General features: G+C 49.7%; 2 protein-coding genes across 4 annotated transcripts in view; both read right to left on the bottom strand.

The window, feature by feature from the left end:
- RAPGEF1 (Rap guanine nucleotide exchange factor 1) overlaps positions 1-15,468 on the bottom strand; it is a 669,494-nt gene that overhangs the window by 124,462 nt on the left and 529,564 nt on the right. For all 3 annotated transcript variants that reach the window (XM_078646181.1, XM_078646179.1, XM_078646180.1), the window contains 2 exons: positions 11,052-11,140; positions 8,091-8,205 (listed from right to left, as the gene is read on the bottom strand). In XM_078646181.1, coding sequence (XP_078502307.1) covers positions 8,091-8,205; positions 11,052-11,140 — 204 coding nt within the window. The remainder of the gene's footprint in view (positions 1-8,090; positions 8,206-11,051; positions 11,141-15,468) is intronic.
- On the bottom strand, positions 3,421-6,572 carry LOC144754027 (uncharacterized). Its single transcript, XM_078641542.1, has 2 exons — positions 3,594-6,572; positions 3,421-3,548 (listed from the first exon to the last, which is right to left on the bottom strand). The coding sequence occupies exon 1, from the start codon at positions 5,143-5,145 to the stop codon at positions 4,117-4,119; it is 1,029 nt and encodes a 342-aa protein (XP_078497668.1). The 5' UTR covers positions 5,146-6,572; the 3' UTR covers positions 3,421-3,548; positions 3,594-4,116.

Here is a 15,468-nt window from a genome sequence, read left to right as displayed (position 1 = left end):
ATGCAGTCTGCTGGAAGGTCTAGGTGTCCATGTTGGATGACCTCAGGAGCCATGCCGTCAAGGGAAGGGAAGGAAGGTTGGGATGTAACACCATCCCTTGGTCCTTGGTCAACAAGTCTGGACGGCAAGGAAGTCGCCGGTGCGGGACTTCCGACAGTTGGAGAAGATCCAGGTACCACCACTGGCGTGGCCACTCCGGCGCTATCAGGATCATCCTGGTGTTGGTCCTGTAGAACTTCTGCATCACAGCCGGGATCAGAGGCAGGGGCGGAAAGGCGTACAGCAATGTCTGCGACCAGCTGATCAAAAGAGCGTTCCCCCGTGAGCCCTGTTGGGGGAACCTGGACGCGAAGACGGGGCATTTTGCGTTTGCCGCGTCTGCGAACAGGTCTATGTCCGGTATGCCCCATTGCTGAAATACCTCCTGTGCGACTTCTTTGTTGAGCACCCAATCGTGCGCTTCTACGAAGTCTCTGCTGAGGCAGTCTGCTTGGGCATTTTGGATACCTGGTAGATGAACTTCCACGATGGATAGACCTCTTGCCAGGAGCCAGTGCCAGATGGCTTGCGCTTCCAGGGATAAAACTCTTGACCTGGTGCCTCCCTGCTTGTTCAGATAGGACATAGTTGTTGTGTTGTCCATCTGAACTTGGATGTAGTTGGTGCCCAGAGAAGGATAAAGAGATTTGAGCGCCAGATGAACTGCTCGAAGCTCTAGGAAGTTGATGTGGTAGCTTCGCTCTACTTCGGACCAGAGACCTTGGACCTAAAGCTGGTCCATATGAGCGCCCCAGCCTTGAAGAGAGGTGTTAGACCTGTCAGCCCTAGGGTGGTCTTTCCCTATTTTTTGCCACTATAAAGGAAAAGGGAGGGAAACTTTCTAGTCAGTTGGGGCATCACTGACCTGGGGGACCCTACGCAGGAGACTTAGGCGGTAGGGCCTAGTCAGGAACCTATACCACTGGGGGTGACAGGGTTTAGGCGCTGCCTACCAAGCTGAGTAAGGAACACTGAACTAGCCCACTGATCTGGCCCGGCGGGAGGGGAACTCAGGGACTACCTGAACTGACCTGCTGAGGAACGCCTTAAACTCACAACCCCCCCGCCTCCTCAAGAAACCTAGAACCTACTTCAAAAGGGCGAAGGAACCAACAAGCGCCGAGAAGACCCCCTTATCTGTGCCCCCAAGGACTACTAAGGATCAACCAGGTACTGGGCTGTGCCACTCTGTCTTCACCTGGGTCCCTGCGCTGTCCTGCTTGATCCCCTTGGCGGCTCTGTCTGACCCGAACTGCCTGCCAAGCGCTCTCATCTACTAGCGCTATCCCCGGAATTGCCTGTCTGCCTGAACTGCCTCACCGAGCTGTGTTGCCGCGTCAACGCTCCTTTCAGGGCCCCTGGGGAAGCGCCCACTGCCTCTTGAGTGCTGTGTCACCTGAGGCGCCTCAAACGCTGACCGGCCCGAAGCGCGCTGTGCCCCGAAGCGCCGAAGCCCCTGCTGAGGCGCTAGCGAAAACTCACCGCCCCAGCCCGGAGCTGCTCGCGACCACCTGAGGCGCCTGAGGGAGCTGAATCCCGTGACCGCGGCGCCAGCGCCATTGACTGTGCCCCCGCGGCGGCCCTCGGTGACAGGAGAGGGCCGCCAGAATCCCTGACAGGCTGTACTAGGTTCGACTAGGCCTGGAAGCCGTGATCCACATCCCGTGACAGGGGCCGACGGCCGCGTCCTGGGCCATGCCCCTGCCACACACTGATTGGTCGAGCCCCCGTCAAGCGAGCCTCGGATTGGCTCGGGGGCTCAGTGTCCGCCAGTTCTGCCCGTAATTGGCCTGGAAATCGAGCCTCTAGCCGGCCGCGCTGTCATTGGCGGCCGGCTCCACAACCCCACAGGGCCGCGACCTGATTGGCCCAGGGCCCGCGAGGCACTGAGGAAGCCCAGAACCACGTCGGGGCTGGGGGGAGGCCTCGAAAAAGCGCCGGAGCCGCGCGGGCCTTCCCGCATAATCCTGATCTCTGGTGAGGCCGATATTACCCGTGAGGGGGGCTCGGGAATCAGAGCGAGCCCCTCCCCCTCTGCCAGCCCGCCGGGCACCGACGCAAGGGCTTCTGTGGGAGCCGAAGAAAACAGGTAAAACCCACCCTGGGGAGGAGGGCAGTAGGCCCGGAGAAGGCCCCGAGTTCGCCCATCCCCTGGGGATGACTGTCTTGGGCCCCGTGAAGCCCACTGAGTACGGAGGACTGGGCCGGAGCCCTGTAACGACCGGAGAGCCCCCAGGGAAGCTCTAGTGACTACCCCATCAGAAGAGTTAACCCCTTATTGGGGAGTAGTGGTTGCTACTGTGGCCTGGTTAAGTGAAGGGGTCTTAGTGGCCACAAGGAAATGTTCTATAAGCCTGAGCCTAGCTTCTATGTTTAATGAAATGCACATGTTTGTACCTGATGCTGGGTTCCCTTTGCCTAATGGAAGGTTTTTCCCTCTGCTAATTAACTGTTCTAAACTTAAAGAAAGGTTTATCCTACCTATGGAGATATTGCCTGCCCTGTGATGAGATGTTTACCCTTGAAAAAGGTGGTGTTCAGTTTTATGCAAAGTAGTTGCTGCAAGGGTTCATTCTGATTAATTAAATGTTTTTTCTCTCATGTAATGTCCTGCTGATTCCTGCAGCCAGGAAATGTTCATTGTTAAGTGATGCCAGGCCTAGTTATTTACTATTTAATATGTATGTATTTATGGCCGAGCAATGAAGAATATGCGCTCTTAAGGAAAGGTAATGAGTTACTACTACTGTGATGCTTGATTGCTCTGATCTTGATCTTAGATAAAACTATTTATTTGAATCAAACATACTGGTGTGGCCTCAGTCTTTGCGTGCACTTATTGTCTCAGTGGATGTGTGTGCTGTGTAGTCGCTTACACCTAAGCTTCGGGTGCCTACCCGCTCGAGCCAGGCTACCCCCGGGGAACTGGTGAAACCAGTTCCTACAAGAGGCATCCGTAACCACTGACTGAGATGGAGGAGGGCGATGGAATGGAACTCCCCGGAGGAGATTGGAACGTTTCATCCACCATCTGATTGAGTCTCTGGCACCTTGTAGAAGAGAAACACGGTCCTCCTAGTGACCTGACCGCTGAGACCTTTGGTCTTCGAGAGCCTGCTGTAGAGGCCTCATGTGAAGGCGTGCATTGGGCACGATGTAGATGCATGAGGCCATCGACTCTAGGAGAGAGGACACTTGCCTGGCTGTGGGACTGTGATTGTCCAGTAGAAAACGACACTTCAGGAGCATGGATGACAACCTCTCCTCCGAAGGACACACGCTTGCCTGCACGGAGTCCAGGAAGCGCCCAAGTAATGAATCCGCTGGGAAGGGTTGAGTACTGACTTTTTGAAGTTGACCTGCAACCCTAATGAGTTCATCGGGTTGAGACAGAACGAAAGATGGGTCTGAAGCAGAGCCGGAGTGGAGCTTTTCAGCAGCCAATCGTCTAGATAGGAATAGACGAAGATCTTCCGCCTGAGGAGAAAATCAGCCACCACTGCCATGCACTTGGAGAATGTCCGGGGTGCGGATTTAAGGCCAAACGGAAGCACTCGCTACTGGTAGTGATGGCGTCCGATCTGAAACCTGAGAAACTTTCGGTGCTTTACCGAGACAGGTATGTGAAAGTAAGCATCCTGCAGGTCGATGGCACACATCCAGTCTCCCTGATGAAGATGCGGGAAGATCTGGTGCAGGGCCAGCATGCAGAATTTTTCTCTTTTGACGAATCAGTCGTAGGTCTAGAATGGGCCTGTATTCTTGGACTACTCTTCTTTTTTGGACAAGAAAATAGCAGGAGTAGACTCCTTGATTTCTCTGCATGGAAGGAACCACCTCTATGGCCGCCTTCTTGAGGAGGACAGAGACTTCGTCCTGCAGCAGTTGACTGTGGAATCGGGGAAGGTGCTTTATTTGAGGGAAGACTTGCGGAGGGAAGGACTTGAACCTCAGCAAGTAACCATGCTGCACAATACTCAGCACCCATCTGTCCTTTGTTATGGATCTCCACTCTTCCAGATGAAGAGGAACACTCCCGCCACCGGAGTGGCGAACAGTTGCGGAGGAAACAACAGCTCAGGGCTTGGGAGGCTGCTTGGAGGCAGATCGCTGCTTGTTATTGTTGCCTCTGCCAGGATGTCTCTGCTGAAATTGGGTTTTCTGCTGTGTCTGGGATGACCATTGAAGGGTTTGAACCCTCTGCTGGTAAGGTCGCTTGTCCCCCTGACGAAAGCGCTTTCTAAATTCTTTACGCTTCTCCAAACCCACAGCCTTAACAGTGTCCATTTCCGATTTCATTTTTGTCATCTCATCGTCAGCGTGGGAACCAAAGAGAGACGTACCATTAAAGGGGAGGTTCAAGATCTTCTTCTGAGCATCCGGCTTGAGGCCCGTAAGGCGGAGCCACGCCGAACGCCGTGAGCAGATTCCATGGGAGTAGCCATGGGCCGCGAGGTCAGTAGCATCTGCTGCGGCACTAATGACCTGGTTGGCTATGACCCCTCCCTCCTGTAGGATTTCAACGAAGTCCTGTCGGTCTTCCTTAGGAAGCTTCTCTGTGAAGCGAGTGAGGGAGTCCCAGAGGGACCTATCGTACCTCCCAAGTAGAGCAGAGACTCTGGCCACCTTCATATAAGAAGCAGAGGTGTTGCATACCTTCCTGCCAAACGAATCCATGAGTTTGCTGTCCTTTTCTGGGGGTACCGAGGATGAGGTGGAGGCCGAATGAGACTTCATTGCAGCCGCCACGATAACTGAGTCAGCAGGTGGATCTGATCTGAGGAGCAAGGGGTCCTCTGCGGGAGCCTTGTACTTCTTGGCAAGTCTTGATGGAACAGAACCTACCACTGCAGGCGTGAGAAAGGTAGCCATTGCCGGTTCAATGAAGCCAGGCACCAGAGGCAGCAGAGGTCTAGGCGCTGTCCGGTGATGAAGAGTATCAAAAATTATAGAGGTGGGTACCACAGGAGTATGCAGAGAGATGTTAAGCTTCTTTGCTCCCCTGCCCAGCACATCTGTAAAAATTGCAATGTCATCAATAGGTGAGACTCGTGAAGGAGGAGTAGAGGAGAAGGTCGGAGAATAGTCCCGGACCATAGACCTCATAGAAGAGGACCAAGTTGGAGATCTTGTGCGTCCTCTGTTATGGGACCTGCCGCGATGATGGCTGTGCCGACCCCTGGATCTAGACCGATGTCTAGACGGAGATTTTGGCCTGGGGGAAGGTCTTGGCTTGGCAGGCGTTCTTGGCCGTGCTGGAGAGCATGATCTGGCAGGAGATCTTGGTCTGGATGAGGGTCGTGGCCTCCGAGGAGACTTAGTTGGTCTGACCGGAGTACTTGTCCTTGGAACAGACGGTGAAAATGTGCGGGAGTAATCGGAGCCCGGACTACTGCGACCGCCCGATACAGCTCACTGAGGACGGTGAGATGACACACTGCGCGATCTGTCTGCAGATCTGGGACAAGCTTCTGGAGAGATCTCCATGATATTCAACCCAGGAGATGAAAATCTGTCTCCTGATGACCTAGACCCAGACCCAGGTGACTCCACAACCACCGTGACCTGTTCCCTCGACGGCAAAAGCTTCAACGTCGAAGATGTTTGTGTGACCAATGGCGTCGAGCGAGGCCTTGATGCTCTCGACTTCGATCGTCCACGCCGTGGTGACCTCGACGTCAATCTTCCTCGGCGTCGGGTCGACGCCGAACCTCCATGGCGTCGTATCGACGACCACCTTCGACGTCGTGTAGACGACCTTCGACGTCGTGTCGCTGGCGACCCTTCCTGACGTCGCCTAGAAGTCGACCTCCTCAACGTCGAATGGTGGGATCTTGAAGACCCTCTCGACGGTGGTACACCAGCCGGCGGCAATGGGAAAGCCGTCATAACTCTCGACGCTGACCCCCTCGAGGGCGGCGGAGAGTGTCTCGACGTCGACGGAGACTTGGACATGCCAGCAGCCACAGACTTCGAGCCCTAAGTGTGGCGTCTCGACGCCGACTTACTTGGCTGAGGCGGAGACTCTCGACGTCGCGATGGTGATCCAGAAGAGTGTCTGGGCCTCTTCGACGGCGACTTCGACCTTTGTCCTTCCTTTCTCTTTCTGGAGGCAGGAGATGAAGAACGTCGCCGTTTTTGGCCATGCTTGCTTAAAGAAAACGTCCTGGGGACTCAATGGCAACCTACCTGATGACTTTTGTCTTTTTCCAACATGGCATGAAGTCTGATACGTTCTCTGTCACGAAGAGTCCGCCTAGAGAACTTCTGACAGTGGTGGCACTGGTCAGGGTCGTGTTCAGATGGAGGGCACACGATGCACACTGAGTTTGGGTCAGCCAGTGCCATCTTCTTGTCACAAGAAGGACACTTCCGGAATAAAGTAGGCATCCTGACAGAAAATTTTAGTGGAACACCACAAAAACCAAAGCAGAAGCCTTAACAAACCAGAAGATGTTTAATTTTCTGAGAAAATTCACTCAAAATAACTATTTCAGTCAAAAACTGTAGAGCTCAAGCTCCAGGATCCTCACAGAAGGAGCCGGAAAAAAGAACGGACCCAACTGCCACCAGTGGTGCATCATGGGAGCAGGAGGTCGCCTTCAGGTCTTAAAGGCACAGTACCCCTACTCTAATGCCTTAAAGGCAAGGTGTCAGTCTTTCTTTGTTTCTTTAAACTCTACTGCAGCCTACTGGCAAATGCCTGCAATTACAGGTTTTCCTATGGTAATAAAGCATTGTTGTATGCAAATGTTTACTGCTCTCTTTATTCCTTAGGGGTTGTGAGAGTACTACTGTGTGTATGCTAATTCATGTAATTTTGCAGCAGTATTGCCAGTTTGGAAATGTTCTAGGCTGCAAATATGTTTTCACATATATATACATATATATATTTATATGTATTTTCTATATGCTCCGGGATCCCGCACATAGGCGGGGATTATTCATAGATTATGACTTTGAAGAATATACCCCTGAATGAGAACTAGGATTACAGGTAAGTAACTAATCCTTAGAAGCGGTGGAGAAGAGGGCTGCAGCAGCATAATAGCACATAGCTTATTAAATACATTGCTTATTAAATATGCCTATAGACAGTTGGATGAGATTGAGGCATTAACACAACACCTTGCGTAAAAATTCAAGAAAAGAGCAAAAGCGGTCATATGTGAGGGAAATGCTATACAACACCAGTTTAAAACAACTAGATTCTGCATAGATTTCAAGTAGACAAGTTCACAGTCTTCCAGTAACCCACCTGCCGATATCTAAATCAATCCCTCGCCATAAGTGTCTGCAGCCCTTCTGATAATCTCATGATATAATGCCTTATTATCTGGAGGCAATGCCCTTCGAAGATACAGGGACTGATTTAGATATCGGCAGGTGGGTTACTCTGTCACAAAGGATATCCCATCTGCCGAAATATAAATCCCATTGTAATCAAAGTTGATTTAGATTTCGGAGGACGGGATATCCGTTACTGTTGTGAAGGAGTAACCCATCCGCCGAGATCGAATTCAGGACCAAAGTTTTATCTGTTTCTCAGGGAATCGGTTTCTTCACTTTGAAGTGATGCATTGTAATCTTCCTTCGAGGTTCACCTTCATCCACATTAGTAGGCATTTATAAAGGTTCCTCTTCAAAAATATACTCCTCCTTTCCTTCATGTCAGACAGCAGAGCTGACCGGTTGCAAACATATGTTGAGGACACGCTGAACGCTTCCCTAGGAATGCATTCCATTCATTGCTTACCACCGTCTGTGTTTTGTAGCTCACATTCTATTTGCTGGCTTTATATTTTTAAGGCTGTCAAACATGTTTCGGTTCCTCCCGTGGAGCATAGCCTCTTTACCACCTATCTGGTGCACTGCACTTTACAGAGGGAAAACTGGTCTCTTTCTTTAACATATCATGGGCATTTGTTCAGTCTAGAGCAGTGTGAAAAGCGATCGATTGAACCACAGTCCGTTAGAACACCACTGTCCATGCCTCCTAATGGCCAAATCAAGAAAGGCTGAGTGGAGGGTGCGGGGACCCGGTCACCTACCTCTTGTTTCAGGGTAAGCCTAGACATGATCTCGTTGTGGTCGATCAATGACAGCTCATCTGCTTCGTCCAGGTCCTCCTCCTCGTCGTTCAGCGAGTCCGGGAGCATGTGATGCCTGTGAAAGGAACTTTTTAAAGTCAGTGTGAACCATTCCTCTTGGGTTCTCAGGCAAGCCATCATGCAACACATCTGTAACCACACTACTAGAATGTCTGGTACCAGGTGAAGGAAAAGGTCCAAACCAATATATGTATATGCCTATCAATCAAGAAAGGTCTTCTATCTTGTAACCCATTCCGTCTGGCGTGCAGAGGATGCTGCATACTTTTCCTCGACAAGTTCGTTCATCAACGTACAAATAGGCTACCGTGTCACGCCTAGTGCACACAGCAAAAGGATGTGTGCATCCGGTGCTTACACTGACCATAGGATGAAGTTGATCCTTAAAAACACTACTAAAGAGATAGTATGGCTCTTCACTATGAAAGTAAAGCACTAAAATCGATATTAATCGCCCTAAATACTTCCTCTGAGGGGCTACCATGATGACAATCTCAATCTTAGAGACAACACAAATTAGCCAGTTATGATGAGCAACACAACAACACCACACCCAATGCAATACTCATGACCACTCATGATGTCATAAATTAGATCACAAATGACAGGACATCACATATCCTGTAACCAATGAAATCAAAGATCACATCGCTGAAGGCACTCCACACTCTGGAATTGGCTAGGTTCAAGCAATGATTGGACCAAAGAATTTGCGTGCACAGATGTGCATCGCGCAGGTTGCGCGCTGCTTGTCAAAGAGTGCGGACCTCAAAGCATACATTGGCAGTGCCCTATGGGCTCTAGGTGCAGTGCCTGGCCTGTGATCAGGTTCTGTGGTAAACTCCCCTATAAAACTATTAATTGGGGGGAGGGATCTTTACACAGACTACTAATTGTAAGGCAGAGACTGATCTAGAGAAAAGGCTAGGCTAATCGGAAGAGTGAAGTTTAGGACACAAGTGTTGACAGCAAAGCCCATGTTAAATGGCAGAGGGCAGTGCGAGGAAAATACGAGTACAAACCTTAGCACAGTCACCAAAAAGAGTCTCTCTCCCTCTACTCAATTGTTTCTCAGATTAGCCTGAACACTGAGCCTTTGTCTGGACATGGACTGGCGCAGGATACAAAGGTGCAAAGCGTACATGTAGTGGGGGAATGATGGTCTTAGGCGGTGACCTGGGCAATGCCATTATGCTTCAATAGCCAGACGGGCTAGGGAGCGGTTATTTCTTCCCTTGGCCAATTTTCATCTCAGTGAGCAGTTTGACTTTGATTTAAAGGTGTGCATGGGTGATGCTGAGAACTGTTTCAGCAGAGTGAGTGGATGATTTTGATGTTCACATTTCATGGAGGAAAATGCACCTTCACTGAAGGTTCGGATAACGAGTATGTCTGCCTTGTTTATTAGGTAGAAACTCTTCTCTTGATAGAGTAATGTAGTTCACTGTAACAAGCCCTCAGCTGTGTGGGGTCTGCTCTGGGTGCAGAGACTGAGCACCTCTACGCTCAGCACCCACTGGCCGAGACCTGCACTTTGTCCAGTCATCTCTTGGTGCGGGGCCTTCGTTTGCGCCCTGCATTTAAGACACCTCCTCCAAGAGCCCAGACCCCAGCCTTGTGCCATGTGCAGTGAGCTGAAGCTACAATACATGCCACACATCAATCCTGCGCTGAAACCCCCGCCCCAGAGCTCACTACACTCCTCCTGCAACATAGACCAGACCCCGGCCTTGTGCCATGTGCAGTGAGCTGAAGCTACAAAACAAAAACAACAATTGATGGACAAAACGCAGAACAATGTCATACATTCACCCCAGTACAGAGATCTGGGCCTAAATCCATCGTACGGTCCAAGGATGCTAGTTTTCGGTTCAGGGAAGACCTGGCTTGGCAGTTCGGGCTGGACTGTTCCCATGAGGAACATGGTCAAGACTGATTTGCATATAGCTGGGCCTGAACTGAGGTGTCAAAGAGAGATAAAGAATGATGATGGACTCAACGCAGATATGTGACTTGGGGTGAGTGTCTGAAAAGTTTCAGCGCTCCGACCATTATCTCCTTGTGTTTGCTTTGTTTGCCCCAAGTACGCAGGGTATGCCCAGACGTGGGTCCCTTACTCACGTTGCCACTGGATTCAAGGTAGCCTGGCTGCTGAAGGGTGTTACCCCGAAACCGGTCCCAGGATGCTTGTTTCCGGTTCAGGGAAGACCTGGATTGGCAGTTCGGGCTGGACTGTTCCCATGAGGCAAAGGGTCAAGACTGATTTGCATATAGCTGGGTCTGAACTGAGGTGGCGGAGTAAGCTAAAGAATGAGGATGGATTCAACCAAGATCTGTGACTGGGGAGAGTGTCTGAAAAGTTTGTGCTCCATCCATCATTTCTTTGTGGAAGTTACAATACAAACCACACATCAATCCTGTGCTGATACCCCGCCCCAGAGCTTACTGCACTCCTCCTGAGACAGAGCCCAGACCCCAGCCTTGTGCCATGTGCTGTGAGCTGAAGCTACAATACATGCCATACATCACTCCTGTGGTCAAGCCCCTGCACCAGAGCTTACTACACTCCTCCTGCCCAGAACATTGGGGGCAAACGCTGCGGCCAGTGGGCGAACTCCGAATTATGTGCCCCACCCCATGAGCAGACTCACTGAAGTCATACGTTATACATCTGTGATGCATGAGTGCATGTGCTGTGCTTTTTATGTTATGCCTGCGTTGCTCAGTATAGCCGATTTCTGACGTGACTAGACTTCCTGTGTGGAACTATCACTGCATTAAGGGCCACAATCACCACCCACACAGACTTTACAGGCTGCTCAAAGGAGAAGTGTCCAAGGCACCTCTGGCTTTCACTTCCCACAGGTCCGCTTTGTAGTCCTGTGATCTTCACACACTCACCTTTCCAAAGAGCCATGACTCTCTTTCACGGACAAGCCGGCGTGTGACAATCCATCCCCCTGGAAGCCATCTTTCAAGGGTGGGGAATCCTGTGGAGAGAGCACACTGTGAGAAGATCGCTGCATGCCGCACACAAGTTAAGAGTCAGTGTTGCACTGGTAACTGTGCCCCTGTTCTCCAACCATGCACAGAGGGTAGCATCATGCGGGTTATGGAGGTGCCAATATGAAAACGATGCAAACTAGAATGAGGCTCATGAAGCAGGAGTGAACTTCTTGATAACAAAGGGTCCACACTGATGACCTCAGACAAGTAGTCAGTACTGAGGCATCCACTGACAAAGCTCCCAATGGCCGACTGAGTAACTATAGCCAAGGCTCCCAGGGGCCAGCCGGAATACTGAAGGAACATTGATCAGGATACCAGAGGCCAAGTAAACATCTGATTAACCAAAGGCCATGCATGAGGCCATCGCGACCAGAGAAAATACCTACCTGCCGCAGTTGCAGAGGAAACCTCTGATAAACAAAGGGCTCTTCCTCAGGCTATCTAGGGCAGAGCAAATACCTACCTGCCCCAGAGGAAATCTCTGATAAACAAAGGGCCCTCCCTCAGGCCATCTAGAGCAGAGGAAATACCTACCTGCCCCAGAAGCAGAGGAATCCTCTGATAAACAAAGAGCCCTGTATGTGGCCATCTAGAGCAGAGCAAATACCTACCTACCACAGAGGGAACCTTTGATAAACAAAGAGCCCTGTATGTGGCCATCTAGAGCAGAGCAAATACCTACCTGCCCCAGGGGCAGAGTAAACCTCCAATAAACAAAGGTACCTTCCTGGGGCTATCTAGAGCAGAGCTAACACCTACCTACCACAGAGGGAACCTTTGGAGCCCGGCATGAGGCCTATATGGCCTCTGCTCTAGAGTAAATACCTACCTGCCCCAGAGGCAGAGGAAACCTCTGATAAACAAAGGACTCTTGCTCAGGCTATCTAGGGCAGAGCAAATACCTAACTGCCCGAGAGGCAGAGGAAACCTCTGATAAACAAAGGACCCTTCCTCATGCTATCTAGGGCAGAGCAAATATCTCCATTATGAGGGACCATGGATGGGGGTCGAAGGGACAGAAACAACCTGAAAAGAACAAGAGCCCTCAATTAGGTTTCTGGGGGAATATATGGAAAAAATCTTCTGGGCCAATAAGCAATAAAATATAGACCAAAAAGCATTGGTATTTTCTGAAACAAAAACCCAAATTACAAAGGGTAGACTAAAAAACACAACTCAATATACAATTACAAAAACCCTACCACACAGACCTGAGGGTCCTTAGTTGCTGGGATGGGCGCGTAGTATATGTTTTGTTAATCTGTTTATTGAATTGAAAGAAATAGCTGGGCAAGTGAGACATTTTACCTAAAGGTCAGATAACTCATGTTTGTAGACGAATGTACACTAGAACTGTAAGTAATTGCTTTCTGAAGAACAAGTTACTTATCTTTGGTAATGATGTATCTGTAAGAGACATAGGTTACTTGTGGATTCCTTACCTTAGAATTTCCCCCAGACGTCAGTCTGGAAGTGGAGATTTTTCTTTAGCAGTACCCCTGCGCATCGGTAGGTGGCGCCGGTCAACTCCGCGTCCGTCGTTGTGGTCGCCAGGATGAAGTCGCGGTGCTTACTTAGATGCCGCCCCGGCGCGCTGTCAGTTCTGACACGACTTCCACGTCAGAAGCGCAGAGCCATGGTAGTCACTGACCACCGGTGCGCCACAACTAGGACCATGCAAGGGAGTCCCTATCCCTAGAAGTCAGTTCGCAGAGTGGGGAGGATGGGTGGGGCGGTAAGGAATCTGCAACTAACCTATGTCTCTTACAGATGGAAAATGCTACTTACCAGTATGCATCTGTTCTTGGAATGTAGGGCTGCTGACATTCATATCTTAGCATAGATCGCCACCTAGTGTTGGGTCCGGATGTTTGCACCTTGTTGTCTTGAAAGAGTCTTCGAAGTATCACAAGATAGGTGACTCCTCCCCTGGACTACAGTGCGCATGGGCATCTTCTCCATCCTCAGATTGTTTTTCGCCATTGTGGCAAAGATGGAGTATAGAAAAGTAAGAGATGACCATGCAGATGTATATTAAGAATGTAACCGTGCAGCTGTGACAGGCACCGGGGAGGAGGGTGGGCGATATGAATGTCAGCAGCCCTACATGCCAAGAAAAGATGCATACTGGTAAGTAGCATTTTCCGTTCGAGGCATGTGGGCTGCTGAATTCATATCTTAGCATAGACTCTATAGCAGTTTCTCCTCTAGCGGTGGTCGCCTGTACCAGCTGCAGTGGTTTGACAAAGAGTTTTAAGGACAGCCTGGCCTACAGCAGCTTGTTGCTTAGCTTGCACGTCAACACAGTAGTGTTTAGTGAAAGTGTGTAGGGTAGACCATGTAGCTGACCTACATATGTCTTCTAAAGGAATATTTCCTAGGAAAGCCATGGATGCCCCCATTTTGCGCGTTGAGTGTGCTCTTGGAGGAATTGTTAAGGTGCGCTTTGCTTTTTGATAGCGTATTTGAATGCATTTAACGATCAATCTGGCTATTCCTGTCTTGGAAATGGGATTACCTTTATGTTGTGGTGAAAAGGCAACAAATAGTTGCTTTGTCTTTCTGAATGATTTTGTTCTGTCAACGTAATATAGCAGTGCTCTTTTAACGTCTAGTGTGTGTAGAGCTCTTTCAGCTACTGAATGCGGGTTTTGAAAGAAAACTGGCAATTCTATGGACTGATTAATGTGAAAAGTGGAGATAACTTTTGGCATAAATTTAGAGTTTGTATGGAGTACTACCTTATTGTGGTGTATTTGCATGAAAGGTTCTTGAATGGTTCGCGCCTGTAACTCGCTTACTCGCCTGAAGGAGGTGATGGCAATTAGAAAAGCCACCTTCCATGTTAAGAATTGTAATTCACATGACTGAAGAGGTTCGAAGGGAGGTCCCATGAGTCTGGTAAGTACTATGTTGAGGTTCCAGACTGGATAAGGTTTGGAGGGATAATTCTTCCATAAAAGCTTTGATAGGTGGTATTCTAAACAGGGAGACATTTTGTCTGTTTTGAAGATATGCTGCTATAGCAGCAAGGTGTAGCCTTATGGATGAGTACGCTAGGTTACATCTCTGAAGGTGTAGCAGATAACAAATCAAGTTTTGGATAGAGGCATCTAATGGATTGATTTGATTATTACAATAAATTACAAATCTTTTCCATTTAGCTGCGTAGCATGCCCTGGTAGTGGGACGCCTCCCTTCCTTGATAATGTTCATGCAGTCGGGAGGCAAGTTAAGAAATCCGAATTCTAAGACTTCAGGAGCCAGATCGCTAGGTTTATCTGATTGGGATCTGGGTGTTTGATTTCTCCATGGTTCTGTGTTAGCAATTGTGTCGAAAGGCGCAGCTTTTAGTGGGGGACTACAGAGAGTTCCAGCAGTGTCGTGTTCCATGGCTGTCTTGCCCATGTGGGAGCAACCAGGATCATTGTGAGCGACTGTTGCCTTGGTTTGCGTGCTACTAATGGAATCAGTGGGGTTGGTGGAAAAGCGTACGCAAATCTGCCTGACCAGTTCATCCATATCGCATTGCCTTGTGACGACGGGTGAGGGAACCTGGCGGCAAAGGACGGGCATTTTGAGTTTTCGTTTGTGGCAAACGAATCTATTTCTGGATGCTCCCACTCTTGGAAGAATGGTTGAAGAACTTGAGGGTGAATCTCCCATTCGTGTACTTGTTAACTGTGTCTGCTCAGTAGATCTGCTATCTGATTGTCTATTCCTGGGAGGTGTTCTGCCAGGAGATACATTTTTGTGGAATCGCCCACTTCCATATGCTCTGTGCTAGGTGAGATAGCTGCAGAGATTGTGTCCCCACCTGCTTTTGGATGTAGTACATGGCTGTCATGTTGTCCGTCAGGATTAAAACAGCCTTGTTGTACAAGTATTTCTGAAAGGTTTTCATCGCTAGAAATACTGCTAGTAACTCTAAGTGGTTGATGTGTAGTGTCTTTTGTTTGACTGTCCAGAGACCTTGGACTGTGTATTGAAGGAGATGGGGTCCCCAACCTGTCAGTGATGCGTCCGCTGTCCACTTGTGGAACTGGCTCTTGGAACAGTCACCCCTTGGAAAGGTTTTGTGGATTCCACCACTGCAGAGAGCTGTAAGTGTGACTGTCTACCAACACTAGGTCTTTCAGTTGTCCTTGAGCCGGTTCCACTTCCGGGCTAGGCATTCTTGTAGGGGACGCATGCGAAGGCGAGAATGAGGGACGATGAATATGCAGGAGGCCATCATGCCTATAAGCCCCATGAACACTCAAGCTGGCAGGGAGTGTTGTGGCTGAAATTTTCGAATAAGAGATTGTAT

This window comes from Lissotriton helveticus, chromosome 5_1 (assembly GCF_964261635.1).
Source record: "Lissotriton helveticus chromosome 5_1, aLisHel1.1, whole genome shotgun sequence".
In the NCBI taxonomy this organism is placed as follows: domain Eukaryota; kingdom Metazoa; phylum Chordata; class Amphibia; order Caudata; family Salamandridae; genus Lissotriton; species Lissotriton helveticus.
The sequence above is the reverse complement of the archived record's forward strand: the minus strand, read 5'-3'. Positions and strand labels throughout refer to the sequence as shown.